This window comes from Meles meles, chromosome 18, assembly GCF_922984935.1.
Source record: "Meles meles chromosome 18, mMelMel3.1 paternal haplotype, whole genome shotgun sequence".
NCBI classification, from domain to species: domain Eukaryota; kingdom Metazoa; phylum Chordata; class Mammalia; order Carnivora; family Mustelidae; genus Meles; species Meles meles.
In genome coordinates this window covers 29966389-29989848 of record NC_060083.1, presented here as the reverse complement: position 1 = coordinate 29989848, position 23460 = coordinate 29966389, and the positions used below count along the sequence as shown (strand labels likewise).

Genomic DNA, 23460 nt, shown 5'->3' with positions numbered 1-23460 from the left:
TGATGCTGGAGACGTGCCCACCTTGCCCAGATCTGCCAGGTACTTTTCCAGTTTTAGCACTGAAAATCTTATATCTTAGGAAACTTCCCAATATCGGGCAAATTGGGTGGTTTCTCATCCTAGTTGCAGTTTTTAAAATGTTTTTTAAATGAGAAATATTACAACTTGGTTCTTTTTTTTTTTTTTTTTTAAGGGAAGCCAGTGGATGAAAGCTTAAGTAAAAAACCTGAAGTACCATCATCATGTTGTTGTGCATGCCATTCAAAGAATTTTACAAACATTGACTTGAACCAAGGAACTTCACATCATTTCAACAGTCCAAGTACGCCACCTTCTGAAAGAAATGACACTGCATCAACTTATCAAGGTAGTTTATATTTTTGCCTGCCTCTGTTGGTATATGTAGTCGCCTTAATTATTGCTGTTGTGAGACTTAACTAAGATACATTTGCTTAGCATAATTGACTATGTATCTCCACCTAACTTCACTGGAATTATTTTTAGGTAACGCATATGATAGATAGCCTTGGACTATTTTATTCTTGGCTTGACTTTTAATTTATTCAGACATTTTGCTCGCTTAAATTTTTTTTTTTGCTAGCTTTTTCTTTTTATATACATAGTTTTTGTAATTGAGTATAATTGACACACTGTATTACATACATTAGTTTCAGGTGTACAACATATGATTCAATAAGTCTAGGCGTTATTCTGTGCCCATCACAAGTGTGTCTACCATCCATTGCCTTATGTCATTACAGTGCCATTGACTATATTCCTATGCTGTACCTTTTATCCCTGTGACTTATTCATTCTGTAACTGGAAGCCTGTATCTTCCATTTCTCTCTGGCAACCTTTAGTTTTTCTCTGTGATTATGGACCTGTTTCTGCTTTTTTTTTTGTTTATTCGTTTGTTTTTTAGATTCCCCACATAAGTGAAATCATGTGGTATTTTTCTTTCTCTGTCTGACTTATTTCATTAGCATAATACTCTCTAGGTCCGTCATGTTGCCACAAATGCCAAGATTTCATCCTTTTTTATGGCTGAGTAGAGAATCAGGTATGTTTTAAATAGGATCCTTAAACAGTTCATACTAGATTTAAGATAAGTATACTAAGAATATCACAAGATTATTAATTTTTAAAAATACTTCTTTGGCTTTGAGTATATGGAAAGCATTAACCATTCTTTACCTAAGCCAAAAACCTAGGAGACATCCTATACACCTTGTTCTTCCTTATTTCTCCATAAAAACCTCTATCTCCATTGATAGCTCCTTAGTCCAAAGTGACATCTCATGGTTAGAGCACGTAATAACTTCTTTTCCTGCTTTTACTTATGTCATCCTTTATTCACTGGCAGGAAGAAAAGAGGTTGCCATAATTGACTTAAGTCTAAAGGGCATCCACTTCTCTTTGTTTTTTAAGATTTATTTATTTATTTGAGAGAGAGCGAGAGAGGGAAGAGCAGATGGAGAGGGAGAGAATCTCAAGCAAACTCCTGATGAGCGCGGAGCCCCACATAGGACTCCATCTCATAACCCTGAGATCACAACCTGAGCCGAAATCAAGAATCAGGCACATAACCCACTGAGCCGTCCAGGTGCCCGTAAATAGTATCCACTTCTAAAACAAAGGGTGGAGTTATCTTTTCTAAAACATATGACCATATATGGAGGAGGGTAGATACTTGAACTAAAGTATGATTCTGTTACGAATGAGGAAGAAGTGGTTGAATACATGCTGGAGAACTGAACAATAGTATTGTCTATACTGTTTCGACCCTTAGCAGTTTTGGCTTTTCTTTCCATTCCTTAAGAGGATCATGCTTTCGCCTACCTCAGAGACTTTGCTTATGTTAGTATTTATTCTGAGGAAAGTCCCATCTTCCATTTGTTATCCTGAATTTCCTTTGGGTCTCAGCTTAAATGTCATTTCCTTGAAGGAGCCATACTGACCTTTCTGTCAGACGAGATTTGGTTTCCCTATTCTGTCTTCTCACTGTGCACCTCTCCTTCATAGCACTTGTCACAGTTTGTATTATCTGTATTTCTGTGTACATCATTTGTCAAGCTCTGCTTCCTGTAGCAGATTATATACTCTCTGAGGTCAGGGACCATGTCAGTTTGCTTATCGTTTTTTTTTTTTTTATTTTTATTAACATATAATGTATTATTTGCCCCAGGGATACAGGTCAGTGAATCATGTATACGCATTTCACAGCACTCACCATAGCACATACCCTCCCAATGTTCATAACCCAACCACCCCCTCCCTATTATCATTGTATTTTTAGTACCTAGCAGAGTGCCTGACATATGGTAGGGGCTAGATAAATATTTGTTGTATGAATGAATGGAATTGATTTTGAGATAATTATAGAATTTCTGGTTTATGTTTATATACAACCTGTTTTTGAAGATTTTATTTATTTATTTGAGAGAGAGTGAGCACAAGCAGGGGGAGCAGCAGAGGGAGAGGGAGAAGCAGGCTCCCTCTGAGCAGGGAGCTGAGCAGGGACCCCAGTGGGATCCTGATCCCAGGGCCCTAAGATCATGACCTGAGCCAAAGTCAGATGCTTAACCGACTGAGCCACCCAGGTGCCCCTATGACCTGTATTTTTTTTTTAAACAAACTTATTGAAATATAATTGACATAACTATATATATAAATGGTACACTTTGGTAATTTTTGGTATAGGTGTACCTCCTTTAAAGAGTCAAGGTAGTGAACATGTCCATCACTTTCAAAAGTTTTCTTATGCCCCTTTGTTATCCTTCCTTCCCAAGCCTCCATGACTCACTTTTTCCCAACAACCACTGATTTGCTTTCAGTCATTGTAGATTAGTTTGCATTTTTAAAGTTTATTTAAATGGAATCTTAGTTTGTACGCTTACTTGTCTAGCTTTTCACTTAGCATAATTCTTTTGAAATTTGTCCGTGTTGCATGTATCAACAATTTGTTCCTTTTTATTATTGAGTAATATTCTATTGTATGAATATACTACAAATTGTTTATCCAGTTGCCTGTTCATGGATATTTGAGTTGTTTCTAGTTTTAAGCTATTACATATAAAGCTACTGTGAATATTTTTGTATAAGTCTCTGTTATAGACATGTGCTTTCATTTTTTGAGGGTAAATACTAGAAGTGACAAGATCACTTATGTTTAACTTCATAAGAAACTTCCAAGCTGTTTCCCAAAGTGATTTTACCATTTTAAATTCCCACTAGCAGTGGTTGGGAGTTCTCATTTCTTTACATCCTTGTTAATACTTTGTATGGTCAGTCTTTTTTACTGTTCTAATAGGTATATAGTGGTATCTCATTGTGGTTTTAATATGCATTTCCCTAATCACTTAGGACAGTTGGGGATTTTTTCATGTGCTTATTAGCCATCTGTATCTTTGATGAAATGTCTGTTCAAATCTTCTACTTGTTTTTTTTTCTTATTGTTAAGTTTTGAGAGTTCTTTATACATTTCAAGTACAAAATTTTTAAAAATCAAATCTGGTTTTAGCTTTTACTTTTAGTTTGAGATATTTCAAAATAATTTTGTAGATCACGCGAGGTATAGATCCAAGTTCATTTATTTTGCGTATGGATATATAATTGTTTGGCATCATTTATTGAAAAGCTGTTTTATCCACTGCCTTGTGCCTTTGTAAAAAATCATTTGTCAATATATCCTCAATGTGACTGTGAGTTAAAGTTGCTTAGAATAGTTTCTCAAAGAATCAGATGTGGTCAGGGTTGTTTGTATTCTGATACTCTGTATTTTTAAGTAAGTTCTTTAATATGAAATAACCTAAATACAGAAAAGTGTGTGGATCTTAAGTGTATAAGCTTGATGAATTTTCACAAAGTAAACAGTCCTGTAATTACCACCTAGATAAAAAACATGGGACCTAACCTACACTGTTGAGGCCCTCCCTAATTTCTGTCCTCCTTTCTGTCACCATTGATGATTTTTACCTCTTTATAGGAATGGATTATATGTGTACTCTTGCACATTGTACTGCCTGTCTGCTTTTGCTTAACATTGTATTTCTGAGATTCATTGGTGTTGTTGTATATAGTACTAATTTTTATATATTATTTCTACAGCATATTAATTTGTTGTACAGCTATTAGATATTTGAATGGTTTTTGTTTTTGGTTATTAATGCTATTATGAACATTCTTGTTCATTCTAGTGCAAATGGGTATTTTTTATTAGATTTATACCTAGAAATGGAATTGCTGGTCATAGTGTGTGTTTATGTTCTGCTATAATAGATATTGCTAATATTTCCAAAGTGGTTGAACCAATTTATTTACCCTGCTGTCCTATATCTAGCAGTATTTGGAAGTTACATTTTTCAACATACCTGTTAGCACTTAATATTTCCAGTTTAAAATTTTAGCTGTTGTGGTGCATCTGTGGTGTTCACCTGAGTTTTAATTAGTATTTCTCTGGTGACTGATGAGATTGAGCATCTTTTTATATGTTTACTGATAGTTTGAATATCCCCTTTAGTGAATTGCCTGTTATTTGTTTGCCCATTTTTCTATTGGGTTGTTTCTTACTGATTTCTATGAGGGTTGTTTTTTTTTTTTTTAAATATATCCTAGATAGAGCTTATTTCTTTATAACTTTATATTTTAAAGACTTTGGTAAACTTCCTGCAGACTCCCCTGCTATAAAGAACAAGAAGATCAGCCTTTTTGTATGCATATAATGTGATTAAAAAAAAAAAATGAATTGGGGTTAGTCTTTTTGGCGCATGGCAATTCAGGTTTTCTAAAACTAAATTATTATTTTGGGTGGATATTTCCTACCTTTCAATGAGCCCATACAAATTCCCCCCTTGATTTATTTGGGGCAGAGTTTCTCAACAATGACACTATCATATTTTGAACAGGATAGTTCTTTGTTATGGGGGCTGTCCCATCCCCCATAACAAGCATAAGCATTGTGGGAAGTTTAGCAATGTCTCCTAGGGCTCAACCCACTAGATATCAGTAGTATTCCCGCCTTTTGTGACAACCGGGAATGTCTGTTCCCAGTGTCCCTTGGAGTGGGACTTGGGATGTTAAAAGTGCCTAAAAGTGCCCCAGTTGAGAACCAAGATCTACATTCATTCTGCGGGTATTTTACCAGTTTGACAAAAAATTGCAGAGCTCAAAAGTTACAAAAATCTTTTCTAAAATATATATGGAAATGCAAAGGACTAAGACATTCTTCAAGAACCAGGTCAAGGTGAGAGGAATTGATCTATGAGATATCCTGATTTTTTATATATAAAGCTATTATAATTGAAACAGTTTGGTTTTAGCACAGTGTTAGACCAGTGGAAAACAATAGAGAACCCATATTTGGTTCCACATGTATATAGAAACTTGATTTTTAAAGATTTTATTTATTTGATAGAGAGATCACAAGTAATCAGAGAGGCAGGTGGGGAAAGGGGATGGGGAGCAGACTTCCTGCCAAGCAAGGAGCCTGCCTGATTTGGGGCTTGATCTCAGGACCCTGAGACCATGACCTGAGACAAAGGCAGAGGCTCAACCCACTGAGCCACCCAGGTGCCCCAAAACTTGATTATTTATAGAACTACATCGAGGGGTGCCTGGATGACTCAGTTGGTTAAGTGTCTGGCTCTTGATCCCAGCTCAGGTCTTAATCTCAGGGTTGTTGTGTTTAAGCCCGCCATTGGACTCCACGCTGGGTGTGGAGATTACTTTAAAAAAAAAAAAAAAAGTATGTTTACAGAGCAGAAGACTAAGGAGGGACTTTTTAAAATAGGTGGTACTTAAATATCCATATGAAAAAATTTACATTTGAGTCCTACTTTATGCCATAAACAAAAATACATTCCAGGCAGATGAAAGATTTAAGTATGAAAGGCCTTTGTTGTTCTAAACAAATTTTAGGATTATTTGTTCTAGTTGTGTGAAAAATGCTGTTGGTATTTTGATAGAGATTGCATTAAATCTGTAGATTGCTCTCAATAGTTTTGGCATTTTAACAATATTCGTTCTTCCAGCCCATGGGCGTGAATGTCTTTCCATTTCTTTGAGTCACCTTGAATTTCTTTCATCAGCTTTTTATAGTTTTCAGTGTACAAGTCTTTCACCTTTTTGGTTAAGTTTATTCCTAGGTATTTTATTTTATTTTTTTGGTGCTGTTGTAAATAGGATCATTAATTTCCCTTTCTGCTGCTTCATTATAAATCTGTAAAAATTTCTGTACATTCTGTACTTAGATTTCTGTACATTGATTTTGTATGCAGCAAATTTACTGAATTCATTTATCAGCTCTAGTAATCTTTTGGTGGAGTCTTTAGGGTTTATATATAGTTTCTTATATAGGGTTTCTTATAGTGTTATGTCATCTGCAATTAGGGAAAGTTTTACTTCTTCCTTACCAATTTGGATGCCTTTTATTTCTTTAGTTTGTCTAATTGCTGTGGCTAGGACTTCCAGTACTATGTTGATTAAAGTGATGAGAGTGGACATCCTTGCCTTATTCCTGAACTTAAGGGAACCCTCAGGTTTTCACCACTGAATGTGATGTTGGCTGTGGGTTTTTCATATAAAGTCTTTATTATGTTGAGATATGTTCCCTTAGACCTGTATTGCAGAGGGTTTTCATGAATGGATGTTGTACTTTGTCAAATGCTTTTTTTGCATCTGTTGAAATGATATGTGGCTTTTATTCTTTCTCCTATTGATGTGACATAGAACTTTCATTGTTTTGCTTCAATAGCCAAAGCAATCTTGAAAGAGAAAAACAAAACTAGGGTTCTTGGGTAGCTCAGTCATTAAGCATCTGCCTTTGGCTCAGGTCATGATCCCCAGGTCCTGGGATCGAGCCTCACATTGGTCTCCCTGCTCAGGGGGAAGCCTGCTTGTCCCTCTCCCACTCCCCCTGCTTGTGTTCCCTCTTTTGCTGTGTCTCTCTGTCAAATAAATAAATAAAATCTTAAAAAAAAAACCACACCAAAAAAACTGGAGGTACCACAATTCCCACAATTCAAGTTACAGTACAAAGCAGTAGTAATTAAAGTAGTATGAAACTGGCAAAAAATAGACACACAGATCAATGGAATAGAACAGAAAATCCAGAAATAAACCCACAGTTACATGGTCAATCAATCTTCGACAAAGGAGGAATGAGTATACAAAATGGAGTCTCTTCAACAAATGGTGTTAGGAAAACTGGACAGGCACATGCAAAAGAATGAAACTGGACCACTTTCTTTCACCATATACAAAAATAAACTCAGAATGGATCAAAGACTTAAATGTAAGACCTGAAACCATAAAAATCTTTGAGGAGCGCACAGGCAGTAATCTCTGACATTGGCTATAGCAACGTTTTCTAGATATGTCTCCTAAGGCTAGGAAAATAAAAGCAAAAACAAATTACTGGTACTACATCAAAATAAAAACCTTCTATGCAGCAAAGAGAGCAACCAACAAAACTAGAAGGCAACCTACTGAATGGGAAAAGATATTTGCAAATGAAATATCTGAAAAGGGTTAGTATCCAGAATGTGTGAAGAACTGATACAACTCAACACTCAAAAAAGAAATAATCCAATCAAAAAATGGATAGACAAAATGCTCAAAAATGAGCAGACATTTCTCCAAAGAAGATATGCAGATGGCCAATACATGTGAACAGATGGTCAGCATCACTTATCGTCAAGGAAATGCAAATCAAAACCACAATTAGATATCACCTCATACCTGTTAGAATGGCTAAAATAAAAAACACAAGAAAACTAGTGTTGGCAAGGATGTGGAGATAAAGGAACTTTCTTGCATTGTTGGTTGGAAGGCAAACTGGTGCAGTCACAATAGAAAACAGTATGGAAGTTCCTCCAAAAATTAAACATGAAACTACCCTGGGGCACGTAGGTGGCTCAGTCAATTAGGTGTCTGCCTTTAGCTCTGGTTATGATCTCGTCCTGGGAATGAGCCTCGCATTTGGCTCCCCGCTCAGTGGGGTCTGCTTGTCCTTCTCCCTCTGCTCCCTTTCCCCCTTCTTTTGCTCTTTTTCTCTCTGTCAAATAAATGAATAAAATCTTTAAAAACAAAGGAATAAAAAATAGGACTACCCTACAATCTAGGAATTGCACTACTGGGTATTTACCCCCCAAAATACAAAAACACTAATTCAAAGGGTTACGTGCACCCTTATGTTTACTGCAGCATTAATTGAATAGCCAAACTATAACAGCAACCCAAGTATCCATTAATAGATGAATAGATAAGAAAGATGTGGTATGTGTGTGTGTGTATATATATACATATATATGTGTGTGTGTGTGTGTATATATATATAGTATCCCATCATATTATGAATATTAATGATAGAATATTATTCAATCATTAAAAGAATGAAATGTCATTTCCAACAATATAGAACTAGAGAGTATAATTTAGACCAGTCAGAGAAAGACAAATAATGTACGATTTCACTCATTTGTGGAATTTGAGAAACAAAATAAATGAACCAAGGGGAAGAAAATAGAGACAAACCAAGAAAAAGACTCTCAACTATAGAGAACAAACTAATGGTTACCAGAGGGAAGAGGGGTGGGGGTGGGGGGATAGGATAGGGATAAAAGAGTACACTTAATATGATGAAAAAAATGATATAAAGAAAAAAAGTCAGGGCACCTGGGTGGCTCAGTGGGTTAAAGCCTCTGCCTTTGGCTCAGGTCATGGTCTCAGGGTCCTGGGATCGAGCCCCACATTGGGCTCTCTGCTCGGCGGGGATCCTGCTTCCTCCTCTCTCTCTGCCTGCCTTCCTGCCTACTTGTGATCTCTGTCTGTCAAATAAATAAATAAAATCTTAAAAAAAAAAAAGTCATCTGGAAGGATTCAAGCTGAAAGATAAATAGTTATTACTTCAGAGAGGAAGAATAAGAAATGAGCAAGTGGGAAAGGAGGAAGGGAAGTGGATGGCATTTTACTGTTTCTTATTTATACTTTTAATTTGCTTACATCTTTCACAATGAGCTTACATTAGTTGATAACTTTTTAAAACTTCAAGATATTGGGTACCTGTCTGGCTCAGTAAGCAGAGCATGGAACTCTTGGTCTCAGGGTCATGAGTTTAAGCCCTATGTTGGACATAGAGCTTACTTAAAAAAAAAAAAAAAAAGTTAAAAAGGGGCACCTGGCTGGGTTAGTGAGTAGAGCATGAGATTCTTAATCTCTGGATTTGAATTCCAACCCTGTGTTTGGTGTAGGGATTATTTAAAAATAAAATCTTAAAAAAAAAAGACAATAAAACTTAAAGGTATTGGATTATGTTGGAAATCGATTTGGAATCAATTCCATTGTTTATCTTGGGCACTTACTCTATTTTTCTATGTATCAGTTTCCCCAATTGTAACATAATACTTGTTACTTCATGGGATGGGAGAAGGAGCTGATCTATGTAAAACTTTAAGCCCAGTGCCTGATACTAATAAAATGGAATTGTATAGCCCCCCACCCCCCAAAAAAGACCTAGGTGTGAAAGACAAGATTATTAAGATTTTAGAATATAGTGGTGTTAGTTTATTTAGCCCCCCACCCCCCAAAAAAAGACCTAGGTGTGAAAGACAAGATTTTTAAGATTTTAGAATATAGTGGTGTTAGTTTATTTAGAGGACTCAAGAATGGGTGGGGGGGATTCAGAGGTAGAGAGAATTTTTTTTTTTTTTTAAAGTTTTTATTTATGAGATCTCACACCTGCCCATGACTGGGGAGAGGGGGGTAGAGAGAGAGGAAGAAGCAGACTTCTGCTGAACATGGAACTGGATGTGGGACTCTATCCCAGGACCCTGGGACCATGACCTGAGCCGAAGTCAGTAGCTTAACCCACTGAGCCACCCAGGCACCCCTGAGAGAGAGAATCTTGAGTGGGCACCATGCCCAGCACAGAGCCTACACAGGGCTTATCCCATGACCTTAGCCAAAATCAGGAGTCCGTTGCCCAACTGACTGAGTCACCCAGGTGCCCCTAGAATACAGTGGTATTTAAACTGTGTTCCTAAGAGTCATAGGAAAAAATATGGCCTGTTGGGGGGACAGGACAATGAATCAGGGAAGTTCTAGATCTTTTATTCTATGTTGGAAATTTTAAGCAATATTTCTTTAAAAAATATAGTTCTCTCAGAAAAAGCTTGAAAATCAGTGCTGTGTAGCATAGATTTACTTGTGGTTTTACAGACTCAAACTTGGTTTTTGAAAATAATATTGGACTTGCTTTTAGGGCTTTCTCCTCTAATACTCTGTAAATCTTTTAAGGCCCGAGGCTGTTTCTTTTTCATTGTTTTCCATGGTGTCTGAAATTGTATGGACTCAGTAAAATAAATGCTTGTTAAATGAATTCAAGCCCTGGGAGTGGAGGAAATGTAAAGAGAAGAGCTGAGAGGAAGGAAGGTACTTTTAAGAACACTCACATTTAGGGAAAAGGAGAAACCAATGTATAGGATCAGTTAAGAAAAGTGTTACAGAAATTAAGGAAAAAGGAATTGTGTTTGTGATATTTCAAGAAGATAGTGTTAAGTTTGGCTGTATCCCTAGGAAGTTAGGCTAATGGATTTTGGAGTCAGACCGTAGGAGTCAGTCATATCCAGGCTCTGCCTCTTACTAGCTGTTATCATATTGGGCATATTAACTTGACTTCTTAAAAACCTAGTGCTCACATCTATTAAGTGGGTTAATATTTGGTGATTAAGAGGTCATTGATGATCTTCAGAGTAGTGACATTAAAGGACAGATTATAAGAGCTTGATTGTACTGTATTTTCAAGCCTAAAGAACATGTAGAAGCTTAGTGGGGGAAGAAACATTCAGAAACTGTAAAGAAAGATTTTTATATAAATGAAATACATTTTCTTGTGAGACACTTACAGTTGTATTTTTTAAACCACATGATCGGGAGTCATTTACAAAAGCATAAACCTGTTAAAACAGAATTGGACTTTGCTATTGAAAGCCTATTTCTCAAATGTTATCTCTTTTTTAAGTAAACTCAGTAGTAAAGAAATGCTTTTAAACATGTTGAACTTTTCATGTTTTAAATATGTTAATGAAATTTTGAGAAGTCATAACATCTTGACTCAAATTTTTCCTAGAAAAATTGCCTAATTGTAAGTTTTTTATGCTAATTTTTATGACTTCTTATATAAGACTCTCCTGAAAAAACTACGCTGGCTTCAAAGCTATCTGCCAAGAAACAGGCATCCATAAAAAGAGATGAAAATGATGATTTTCAAGTAGAGAAGAAAAGAATCCGACCCTTAGAAACTACACAGCAGGTAAACAGTTTATTGGCTGTGAAATGATACCATTATCACTGCGTATGGGAGTCAAATATCAATCAAGTTTTCAGTGGCACTTGCAGAATTTACTTGGGTTGTATCATGGACATAAATTAAATGGTAAATTATTGTAACTTTATTTTATGTAGTTATTCATTATAACATGTCTTTAAAGTGAAACTGCATGGTACTTTTCTATATATGAGGTTTTTGATGGTAAAATATGTACTTAACACATGCACTGGTAATGTAGATACTTCGTACTTTTTAACTCTGTTGTTTTTACCTAATGATTGCATTTCCTTTTGGCCAAAATTCTTTGATATGAATATTTATGTCATGAATATTTTTGTTATTGATAGTTTTAATGTAATGACAAGGTTTACTCTTACTTGTTGAGTTTTAATATCAATACATTATAAAATGTTTATTTCTAAAAATTACCGAAAGACCTCAATTACTAAATATTTTATAAGAAATGTGTTTTTCATACATGAATACAGTATTTTGTCATAGAGTTCATGGCAGGGAGGTAGGGAGGTAGGCTGGGACTTTGATAGACTTAGTTATAAATAAAGAGATTATTATAATTAATTAGCATATCGTTTATAGATAATTATATATTTCTAATTGAATATACTCAAAAACTGTTTGCACTCTTCTGCAGTGTATCTATCTACATATAATCTTTATTAATTTCCATAGTTAAGCCTTGATTTTAATTTAATTTAATTTTTTTGTTAAAGATTTTATTTATTTACTTGACACAGAGAGAGAGATCACAAGTAGGCAGAGAGGCAGGCAGAGAGAGAGGGGGAAGCAGGCTCCCTGTTGAGCAGAGAGCCCTACGTGGGGCTCCATCCCAAGACCCTGAGATCATGACCTGAGCTGAAGGCAGAGGCTTAACCCACTGAGCCACCCAGGTGCCCCAAACCTTGATTTTAGAAATTGAATGAGCTAGTTTAATTTTGAAAAAGTACTGGTTACAAATGAAGTATGAATCTGTATATATTTTCTTCTCCAAGATGTATACATAGAATTGGATATTGTGTGAAAGGGGTCAACATATAACATTTATTCTCTGACTTAATTGACTCCATTTCTTTTTTTGGTAGGAATGGGATTATCAATAGAAATGCCCCCCCCACCTTCATAATTTAAGTAAATAAGTTTTTGACAAGTAGTAAAAGGCATAGACAGTATGGAAAAAAAAATAGTGGGATTTATAGAAGAAATTTAGTCAAATACAATTTGAATTATGAAATATCTAGTAAGTAATGGTAACATTAATCAAATAATTTATTTTGTCATATAGGAAATCATGACTATTTACATTTAAAATTTTTATTCTGAATTTTTTCAATTTACAGATATTTTTAAAGAATTACTTATTTGAGAGAGAGAGAGAGTTTGAGGGGGAAGGGCAGAGAGAGAGGGAAAGAGAATCCCAAGCAGGCTCACATGGAGCCCCACATAGGGCTCTATTCTGCAACCCTGAGATCATGACCTAAACCAAAACCAAGAGTTGGACAGACACTCAACCAACTGAGCCCCTTAGCTGCCCTGAGTTTTTACAATTTAGAATGAAGCTTTATTTTATTTGCTTTTACTTTCCAATTAGTATGTAATTGAACTTTGCTATAATACTACACTTGATATCCATATGGTAGGACTATCTATGGAAAGATTATTTTATAGTACTATGGTTTTGACACATGACTAATTAAAGCCATTTTGGTTAGGATTTGAGAGTTATAAGGTGCTTATTTGTATTTTTTAAAAATTATTTGATTATTGCCAGTTAGAAATAGTAATCTTTTTTTAATGCTAAAATCATACCAAAAACTCTTTTGGCCTTTAAAAATAACTGACCTGCTCACATTTTTGTTACATTAAACTTCATTTTGGTTCTGTGTTTACAGATTAGAAAGCGTCATTGTTTTGAAAAGGATGTACATCTTTTAGATGCAAAAGTTGCTTCAGGCAAGACCACAAAACTCAACTCTCCATTAGGAAAGATAAATTCCTTTTCTCCACAAAATGTAAGTATTTATGCCACTGTTCAGTTTAAAGAAGGAAAATGTGGAATTTGCTAAACTTATTTTAAAAAAAAGTAATCGTATAATGCAAAGTATAGTAGAGAATAATTCACAAGTCCTCTAAGTGCTATTATATCTCTACTATTAATTTGTGAGGTGAGAAAGCTATTTCCTTTGAGCCCCTGTTTCCTCATTTATAAAATGAAAGAATTGAACTAGAATATCCGAAAGGTTTTTTCCTCTTGTACATTCTAAAGTTGTGGACTTTACTTCCCAATAACTTTTCTCAGTGTCCTTAGAGCAGATCATTTTCAAGGAGTAGTCCAGGGAACTCTAAAGATTACTGTTGTTTTTTTCTCAGGCATATAATAATAGTAATAATAGGATGTTATTTGCCTTTTTCAAAACTCTCTTAGCATTTGCATTGATGGTACAAAAGCAACAATGGATAAAATTGTCAGTCCCTTGCCACAATCAAGATAGTGGTACCGTGCTGTTTTAATACTAGTTTTCTTCACCGTCATTAGTACACAGTTAAAAAAAAGCCAGTTACACTTAAGATTGTCCTTGATGAAGTAGTAAAAGTTACTAAGACCTTAGGCTTTTTTAACATTCTGTGTGAACAGAACAGTTAAGAAGACCTTAAGCTTTTTTAACATTCTTTGTGAAGAAGTGAGTAGTACTCAAAATGTTTTGCATATGGGAGTAGGATGATTATCTTGAGGAAAAGCACTTGTAGCATAGTTTGGATTTTTAGCTGAACCTAGCTACTTTTTTTCATGGAACATCATTTTTACTTGGAAAAATGAAAGACAGATGAATCATGGTTATTCCTTTTTTTTTTTGAATGATGGTAATTCTTGAAAATAAAGTCTGATAAAATGTAAGTGAAAATCAGTATTTTGAAAAAGTGTGTATTCTACTGTGAGCTTGGCAGTTTTATGATACTTATAGACTTTCCTGATGATAGTGGTGGTGACAGTATAGAATGTGACTTTTTTGATATTATATAATGAAATGTGTTAACATTTATAAGATCTGTAAAATTGGGGAACCAAATATTTTCTGAATGGCCTGTACAAGATACGATAGTATAAAATAAGGCCTGGAAAAGATCCATCCTAAGATAGACCAGTGGATCTTTTTTTTGTCCAATTCCCCCCAACCCCAGGCATCCTTAAGCTTTTTTTTTCAGTCACTATAAATAGTTTTCATTTCCACAGTTTTATATAAATGGAATCATGCTTGGTTTTTTTTTTAAATTAAATTTAAGATGTTGTGAATTTTACCTGCTGGGTGTTGAATGTTATTACGTATATATATTTTTAAAGATTTTATTTATGTGAGAGGGAGAGTGAGTGAGAGAGAGAGAGCAGAAGCTGGAGGAGTGTCAGAGGGAGAGGGAGAAGCAGACTCCCTGCTGAGCAGGAAGCCTGATTCAGGACTTGATCACAGGATCATGATTTGAGCTCAAGGCAGACACTTAACTGACTGAATCACCCAGGTGTCCCGGATGTTACTATATTTCTATAAATGCTCCAGTTTTGTTCTTTTTTTAAAAATTATGTTCTGTTATGCTAGTCACCATACAGTACATCATTAGTTTTTGATGTCGCGTTCCATGATTCATTATTTGCGTATAACACCCAGTGCTCCATGTAATCTATGGCCTCCTTAATACCCACGAGTTTTGTTCTGAGATGCAGTTAAGTTACTTGGAATCAACTTGATCTTTTTGGGTCTGCTTTTAGAATTTGTCAGGTGGGATCTGAGCAGAATTTAGTTGTAGTTTACCTCAACAGAGGCTAGCTCCTTCAGGGTCCTCTATCTAATGCTCTATGAATTGTTAGGTTTTTCCGGTCTGGCTGGTGGGAACAGGCACTATTCCATGCCCTGTGTGAGTGCCTCATCATTTTGGGTGGTTTTTTCCACTGTCTTGGTTTGTTTACTCTCTCACGTATGTTGATCAATACTATCTATGCCAGATACTTGAGAGGTCCCTTTACAGATCTCTGGAAATCATTCTTTGTGCAGCTCTCTCTACTTTAATATTATGAACTTGAGTCTTCTCTGACTTCATGGACTAAAGAGCAATGTCTCTTCAACTCAGGTTTGCTGGGCTAAATCTGGGTTCCCCTTCCCTAGGGCACAGAGTAGAAATTCTCTCAAGGCAATAAGCCTAAGCAATCATAGGGCCTTTCTCATTTATTTCCTATCTCTCAGATGGCATGTAAGTCTTCCTGTTTATCTGTATAGTCATAAGACCTTTATAAACGTATTGTTTTCTTTTGCCCTTTCTGCTCCTCCCTCTTTTTTTTTTTTTTTTTTTAATTAACTTCTGCTAATTCTTCAGAAAGCCTTCCTTGATATCCCCAATTTGGGGTTAGATTCCCATCTGAAATGTTCCTTTTACTTCTAGAATTTTAACACTTATCCCTATTATCTTCTCTGCAAGGCTCTAAGTTCCATTAAGGAAATACCAGGTTCTGTAGTATACTGAGACCTCCTTGAAGGCTGTGATTGTTTTATTCATCTTTATGTTTCAAGCACCTAGCTTTGTGCTAGGAACCTAGTAAAGGCTGGGTGAATGAAAACTATATTCCCTGCCCTTGAATCATCTTCGTTTAAATTCTTAAAAATGCTAAGTGGGGGGAAAGTTGTTGGTTATCTTCACAGAAGGCATATAGTTGAAGTCATCTCAGGAGCTTTTACTATTAAATTATCAATAATAATATATGCTATATATTTGCCTCTGCCTATGTTTTCTCCCTCATTTTCTTTAACATTGCCTTATTTTCATAGCTCTTAGTATTTGAATTTCTTTATCTACCTGTTTATTATCGATCTACTCTGTTAGAATATAATGTCAGTCTTTTTCATGTGTATCTCTTGTACCTAAAATAGCATATAGTGTGTATTAGTTGCCCAATAAATATTTGTTAGTAGAATATTCTTGAATTCTTACAATGGCATAGGCAGGTAATATTGTTATTCCTATTTTACAGATAAGAATACTCTGAGAAGTAAGTAATTTGGTTAAGGTCACAAAACTGGAAAATATTAGAGCTAAATCCTGTGTAAGCAGTATGATGCTCTGGCAAATGCTTTAATCACTTTATTATACATTCTCTCTAAAATGCCTCTTAGAAATCCTGGAGTCATCAAAGCAGGATTCTCATACCAACATAAAGGGAAGAAATATTATGTAGAAGCCTCAAGAATAAAGAAATCAAGGATAGGATAAGATGTAATTAATAATAGCTAAACTAAGAGAAGTGGATTTTAAAAAAAAAAATAAGTGGAGACCAAATAAAATTAATATATCTATATCTATATCTATATCTATATCTATATATATGGAGAGAGAGGAGAGCATGCATGCAAGCCAGTGTGTAAGGGGAGAGATGGGGAAGAGCAAAAGACAATCTTAAGCAGGGTTCACACCCAGTGTGGGGCCCAACCTGGGACTTGATCTCATGACTGTGATATTATGACCTGAGCCAAAATAAAGAGATGCTTAACTGACTGAGCCACCCAGGTGCACCTAGAGAAGTGGATTTTTAAATTTTGTTTTGTTTTTATTGGTTAAGAGAATGAACTTAAATCAGACTGCCTGGGTTTTAATCACTGCTCTGCTTTTTACTACCTGTGTAACCTTCATGAAGTTTTTAAACTACTGCTACTTCAATTTCCCTGTTTGTTAAATGGGGATAGTAATAGTACCTAAAAATATTTATAAATATTTATAATATTTATAAAGTGATAAATACATTTGGCATATTTTAGGGCTTATTAAGTGGTAAGTGGTGGTAGAAGTAGCAGCAGTAGTGCTAGTAGTAGCAGCAAATGGTTAAATAGTTGTATGTTGGTAATAAATATGTAATGTTAATAATATTAATTAGTATATGTAGTTATCTTTGAATGCTGCTAAAATAATATAGTATTGATTGATACTAATTTTGAGAAATTAGGTTTATAGTTAAGTAACAAGTTCTTTTAATATCTGTTAAGGATGTCTATGGCTGCACCTGCTTTAGAGTCTAGACCAATTATAAGCAGAGTTCCTGGCTAGGTACCTTAATTTTAAGCCAAGTTTTTGATTGATTTCTCCTTCTGGTTATATACTACGTTAATCATTTATTATGGTCCTCTTATTGGTAAGGTGTAATTGTATTTATACTTGTATATCCATATCTTTTTTATCAGTTATATTTTTAAACCAGAATTTATGTTTTGTTTCCTTGGCTATTGGTGGTATAACTATGTTGCTGTAGAAATGCAATATTTGTTATAGGTGGGTGATTTATTATTTATAATATTAAAAGTACGGGTTTCTGATAATTTCTTTTAAGTTTGAAAACTCTTAAACTAAATTTCTCAATTCAACCTAGTTACTCAAAGGATAACATTTCAGTAGTGTGAGATAGAACTTTTGTTTGTAAAAAGATGTCAGTGGTATATGTCATACTAATTCAACATATATAAAATACTGCAATGATAGAAAAACCATGTGGTTGAGCTCTAATATTTGTTCTTTTTTTGGTAGTCTGTAGTCAAAAACATGAATATAAAATTTTAAGTACTTTCTGAATGGTTAGGGAAAAATTCACAAATGCTTAGGTAACGTGATCTATATTTTCAGTGTTATTTTTTCTTTCCATACAAAATTAGAATAACCAGTTATAATAGAAACATTATTAGTACAAAATGTAAGATTGTAGTAATATTTTCATTTTTTGGTAAATTGGTAAATTTTGGTAAATTGTTAACCTATAGATTTGTGTATGTGTTTTAGATATTTTATTTATTTATTTTAGAGAGAGAGCATGCTTGTGAGAGCTGGGGGACGGGTAGGGGGCATAGGGAGAGAATCCCAAGCAGACTCTAAGCTGAGCATGGAGCCTGATGCGGAACTGGATCTCACGAACTCTGAGATCATGACCTGACTCAAAGCTGAGAGTCGGACACTTAACTGAGTGAGCACCCAGGTGCCCCAGTGTAGATTTGTGTGTTTTGATTGTCATCTTCATTTTAAAAGTGGAGATAGCATTTTTAGTGTAAATCTCGTGGACATTTAGCACTAGATAATACCTCTAGTTTTTCAAAGAATGAGGACTGATCATTTCCATCGATGTAAGAAAGAATAATGGGGATATGAGTAGAGGTAATTTATTTAAAGAAAGGAATCTTTGAGTGTAGAGGTATTGTTTAGAAACTTACTTTGCTACTGGTATAACGTTTCTCCCTTTTCTCTCTCTTTTTTTCCTTTTGAATAGAGGTGTAATTGACATTTTCAAGTGTATAACATAATGATTTGATATTTGCATACATTTTGAAATGATCACCTTTTATAGTTACAAGCTTTCTTTTTTATGATGAGAACTTTCAAGATTTACTCTCTTAACAACTTCCAAATACAAAATATAGTGTTAATTATGGTCACCATGCTGTACATTACATCTTTATGACTTATTTTATAATTGAAAGTTTGTGCCTTTCACTCCCTTCACCCACTTCTCCCACCCAACCCCCCTGCCTCTGGCAACCACCAATCTGTTCTCTATGAACTTTTTTGTGTACATGTTTTTGTTTTTTTTTAGGTTTTACGTATAAGCAAGATCATGCCATATTTATCTTTCTCTGTCAGACTTACTCACTTACCATAATGTCTTTGAAGTCTTTTTTTCACATTGTTGCAAATGTCAAGATTTCATTCTTATTTATGACTGAATAATTATTCCATTGTGTATGTATATATTTTTTTAATCCATTTGTCACTGAGGTTGTTTCCGTATCTCAGCTATTGTTATTTCATTTTATATTATTTTATTTTATTACTTGAGAGGGAAAGAGAGTATGAGCAGGGGGAGGGAGAGAGGGACAAGCCGTCTCCCCGCTGAGCACAGAGCCTGATGCAAGCAAGCCTCCACCCCAGGACCCTGGCATCATGACCTAAGCCAAAGTCAGATGCTTAACTGACCGAACCACCCAAGCACCCCTCTGTAACTCAGCTATTGTAAATAATGCTGCAGTGAACACAGGGGTACATAATCTTTTTTTTTTTTTTTTTTTCAGAGGGAGAGGGAGAAAGAGAATCCTAAGCAGGCTCCATGCCCAGCACAGAGCCCAATGTGGGACTCAATCTCATGACCCTGAGATCATGACTTGAGATGAAATCAAGAGTCAGATGCTTAACTGACTGAGTTACATAGACTCCCCCATATATCTTTTTGAGTGTTTTTATTTTCTTTGGATCAATGCCCATACATGGAATTGCTGGATCATATATGGTGGTTATATTTTTAATTTTTCAGTAACACCCATACCACTTTCTATAGTGGCTGCACTGATTTACATTCCCACCAACAGTGCACAAGTGTTCCCTTTGCTACATCCTCACCAAAATGTGTTATTTCTTATCTTTTTTTGTTTGTTTATTTTCAGCGTAACAGTATGCATTGTTTTTGCACCACACCCAGTGCTCCATGCAATAGTGCCCTTTCTATTACCCACCACCTGCTTCCCCAACCTCCCACCCCCCTATTTCTTATCTTTTTGATAATAGTCATTCTAACAGCTTGTGAGATGAGAGCTCATTGTGGTTTTGATTTGCATTTACCTGATGATTAATGATGTTGAGTATCTTTATATACCTTTTGGCCATCTGTATGTCTTCTTTAGAAAAATGTCTATTTAGATCTTCTCCCCATTTTTATTTTGTTTATTAAACAGGCTCCATGCCCAGTGTGGGGTTTGAACTCATGACCATGGGATCAAGAGTTGGGTTGTCTACTGACTGGGGCAGCCAGGTGTCCCTCTTCTGCCTGTTTTTAAATTGGATTGGTTGGTTTTTCTGTTATTGAGTTATATGAGTTCTTTATATATTTTGGATACTAGCCCCTTATCAGACATAGGATTTGCAAATGATTCTTCCTATTCAGTAGGTTGCTTTTTTATTTTGCTGATGGTTTCCTTTACTGGCAGAAGTCTTTTAGTTTGATATAGTCACACTTGTTTATTTTTGGCTTGTTGTTTTTGATTTTGGTCAGACTTAAAAAATCATTGCCAAGACCTGACATAGGAACTTACCACCTATGTTTTCTTCTAAGAGTCTTATGTTCAAGTCTTTATTTTAAGTTAATATTTGAGTGGAGTATATGATGATGGTTAAGTTTTTTCTTTTGCATATTGCTGTTCTTTCCCCATTGTATAACACTTCTTAATATTTGCTGAGTGGCTTATTATAAATCACAAAAGTGTTTTCTGTCAATTTTGGAGTATGTGATAAGGAAGTGGAAGGAAAATATATAGTTTTGTAAGATTTAATATTGTATAGCAGCTTCTGAAATTAGTTTATCACCAAAACCTTAGATTAAGTAATGTTTAAAGTGCAGTCCATATTTTAGATCTTTTCTTCGTTGATATATCACATGCATCACATTTGGTAGATCGATAGATCACATTTTAATCAAGATAAACATCTTGAATAAGATAAATTGAGAGACTTGGGCACGTAACATTTTTTTCAGGACCTATTCCTTCAAAACAGAGGGAAAAGAAGGTGGGACTAGGTTTAATATACCTTATATTGCTTTTAGCTCTAACACTTCTAAATTCTAAGGATGCTTTTTCTATTTTGGTTCTTTTTTTTTTTTTTAAGATCCTGTCTGTTTAGTTGACACAGGTAGAGAGAGAGAGAGAGTGAGCACAGTAGCGGGGGCAAGGGGGTGGGTAGCGCAAGCAGAAAGACAGAAAAACAGGTCCCTGCTGAGCAGGGAGCCTGATGCAGGGCTTGATCCCAGGTCCCTGGGATCATGACTTGAGCTGAAGGCAGCCTCTCAACACACTGAGCCATCCTGTCACCCCTCTGTTTTGGTTTTTATAAGATGACATAGGGAAGACAGAATTTATTTTGAGAGAATAGTTATTTGGATTCATAAATTAATGGTTTAGTTCTCTTACCCTACAAAAATGTAAATGTTCCAGTCTTTATACATTTAAAATCCATAGTTTTTCTTTCTTTTGAAAAACTTTCCTTCATAAAGGCAATGATAAAAAATAAAGATTTCTCTTTTCCTCTGAATTCAACGTTAAACTTTTTAAGTTTAAAGTTTAAGTTTTTCTTGATAATTTTCATAGTTTCCATTGAAATAATTTAGTTTCCAGACTGTCGATTGGAGATTCGATAGTTGTCTTTTTACCATCCTATCATCTCAAGTGTCCTTGCTGTCTCTTCAAGTCAGAAAATCGTGTCAATACCTCCTCCTTACATAAATATCTTCCACTGTCCTCTGCTATTCTCTTTCCTTACATTTTAGATTCTCTTTTTTACTGATAATTCAAACTTTAAAGGTCTAGTAAGGCATTAGTCTCCAGGTCAAAATATAGTTAAGAGAAACATTATTTTTTTAATAGTATTACCATTCTGATTTTACTTTCTTCCACCATGCATAATCATTTTCTCCAGAATTTATTTCCGTTCTCTTTACTCTTTTATTAAATCTTCACAACAGCTGAGGTATTGCTATAGACTCATTCTTGTGCTTATACCTGATTTTTATTTATTCATTAAATCAATGCTAACATCACCTGTATACTTTTCTAAAAGCAGTTATATTTTTTGATTTAGTACAGCAGTAGCATTTGTTATTTTTGCCTAGTGTGTAGAAGAGATGTGGGTCCAGTAGAGTGCGCTGTTGACCTTCAATAAAGTGTTGATGTTGGGCAAATCTTGGGGTTTTTCTCCTTTATCTTCTGCTTACATGCCCCTGTCTTTTCTTTCTTTTCTGTCTTTTCCTCTCTCTCTTCCCCTTTTTTCCTCTCCCTCCCATCAATATTTAAGATGTTCTCTAGGATCTCAAGAGAAAATGACGAGTTTTCTCTGAAATTATTTTACAAGTCATTTTCTAACAGTTTAATTTACTTTTATTTAATATTACTATTTACATAGTGATATGATGCTTACTGTGTGTCAGAAACTCTTCTAAACATTCTAGAAATATTAGTTCATCTGGTAGAAACAGGTTCTTATGAATTAACACCTATTGCAAGTTCTTTTAACTTTTCTATGGATTTGACAGTTTTCCAAATAAAATGAAAGAATTTAACTCACTCCTTATAATAGCCCTTTAGAAAGGTATAAATATTTCCCCCAATGACATACGTGGAAATTGAGGCACAAGAATTTAAGTGGCTTGTTCATGTCACAGCTGATGAGTAGAGGGTAGTTTAAAACCCAGGCAGTCTGGCTCTAGAATTGATTCTCTCAACCACCTCACTATTCTGCCTGTGAATAAACTCTTCCAGATGACCTTGGTTGAAAGTCCTTTTTTGTACTTTTACAGGCCATATTATATTCAGTACCATATAGATAATTAATTCAAGATTCATTCCTCTTTTAGTCTTTCTCTCAGCACCCTGTTCTTTTCTTTACAGTGCTTACCAAAGTTTATAATTATATACTTATTTGTAGATTTAACTGTTTTGTTTGCCTCTTTGTCAGGCTGTCCATAAGGACAAGTGTTACGTCTCACTTGCTGCCTTTTTAATAACCAGCATCTGGCATAGGACCTGCACCTAGTAGGTAGGGACATATTTAAAAATTGAGTGAAAAAATGGCCAAAGTTGAGAAAAATATAGGTTTTCCTATTGTAGCTTACAACTTTTATTCAGATCCATATACTAAAGGTGGTGTAATAATACTGTGAAATAGAGAAGACTTAAAGCAGGTTTAAAATTTTTTTCTTTTCCAGTACATTTTGGAAGTAGTTTTTTTTGTAGTGACACACAAATAAAATACCAAGCAATGATTTCAGGGGGTAAGCGGTAAATTGGTGCTTAATATAAACAAGATTAGAAACACCTTTTGATTTCTATAGCTGCTATAGGAACAAGTTATTAGATAATATTACCAGCCAATTGAAGTATAGTTTATTCAAGGCAGGAAAATTTTTTTTTTAAGATTTTTATTTATTTATTTGACAGACCGAGATCACAGGTAGGCAGAGAGGCAGGCAGAGAGAGAGAGAGGAGGAAGCAGGCTTCCAATGTGGCTCGATCCCAGGACCCTGGGATCATGACCTGAGCCGAAGGCAGAGGCTTTCATGGAC

The 23460-nt window shown here is 35.0% G+C and overlaps 1 protein-coding gene across 2 annotated transcripts in view; it reads left to right on the top strand.

Annotated features, from left to right (window-relative positions):
• The window catches only part of BRIP1 (BRCA1 interacting helicase 1), a 183491-nt gene that overhangs the window by 7922 nt on the left and 152109 nt on the right, over positions 1–23460 (top strand). The window contains exons 4-6 of one of the 2 annotated variants that reach the window (XM_045985542.1): positions 194–367; positions 11182–11309; positions 13235–13354. In XM_045985542.1, the coding sequence (XP_045841498.1) occupies positions 194–367; positions 11182–11309; positions 13235–13354 (422 nt within the window). Of the gene's footprint in view, positions 1–193; positions 368–11181; positions 11310–13234; positions 13355–23460 lie in introns of those variants that run through there. The other variant, XM_045985543.1, reaches the window with a different exon arrangement.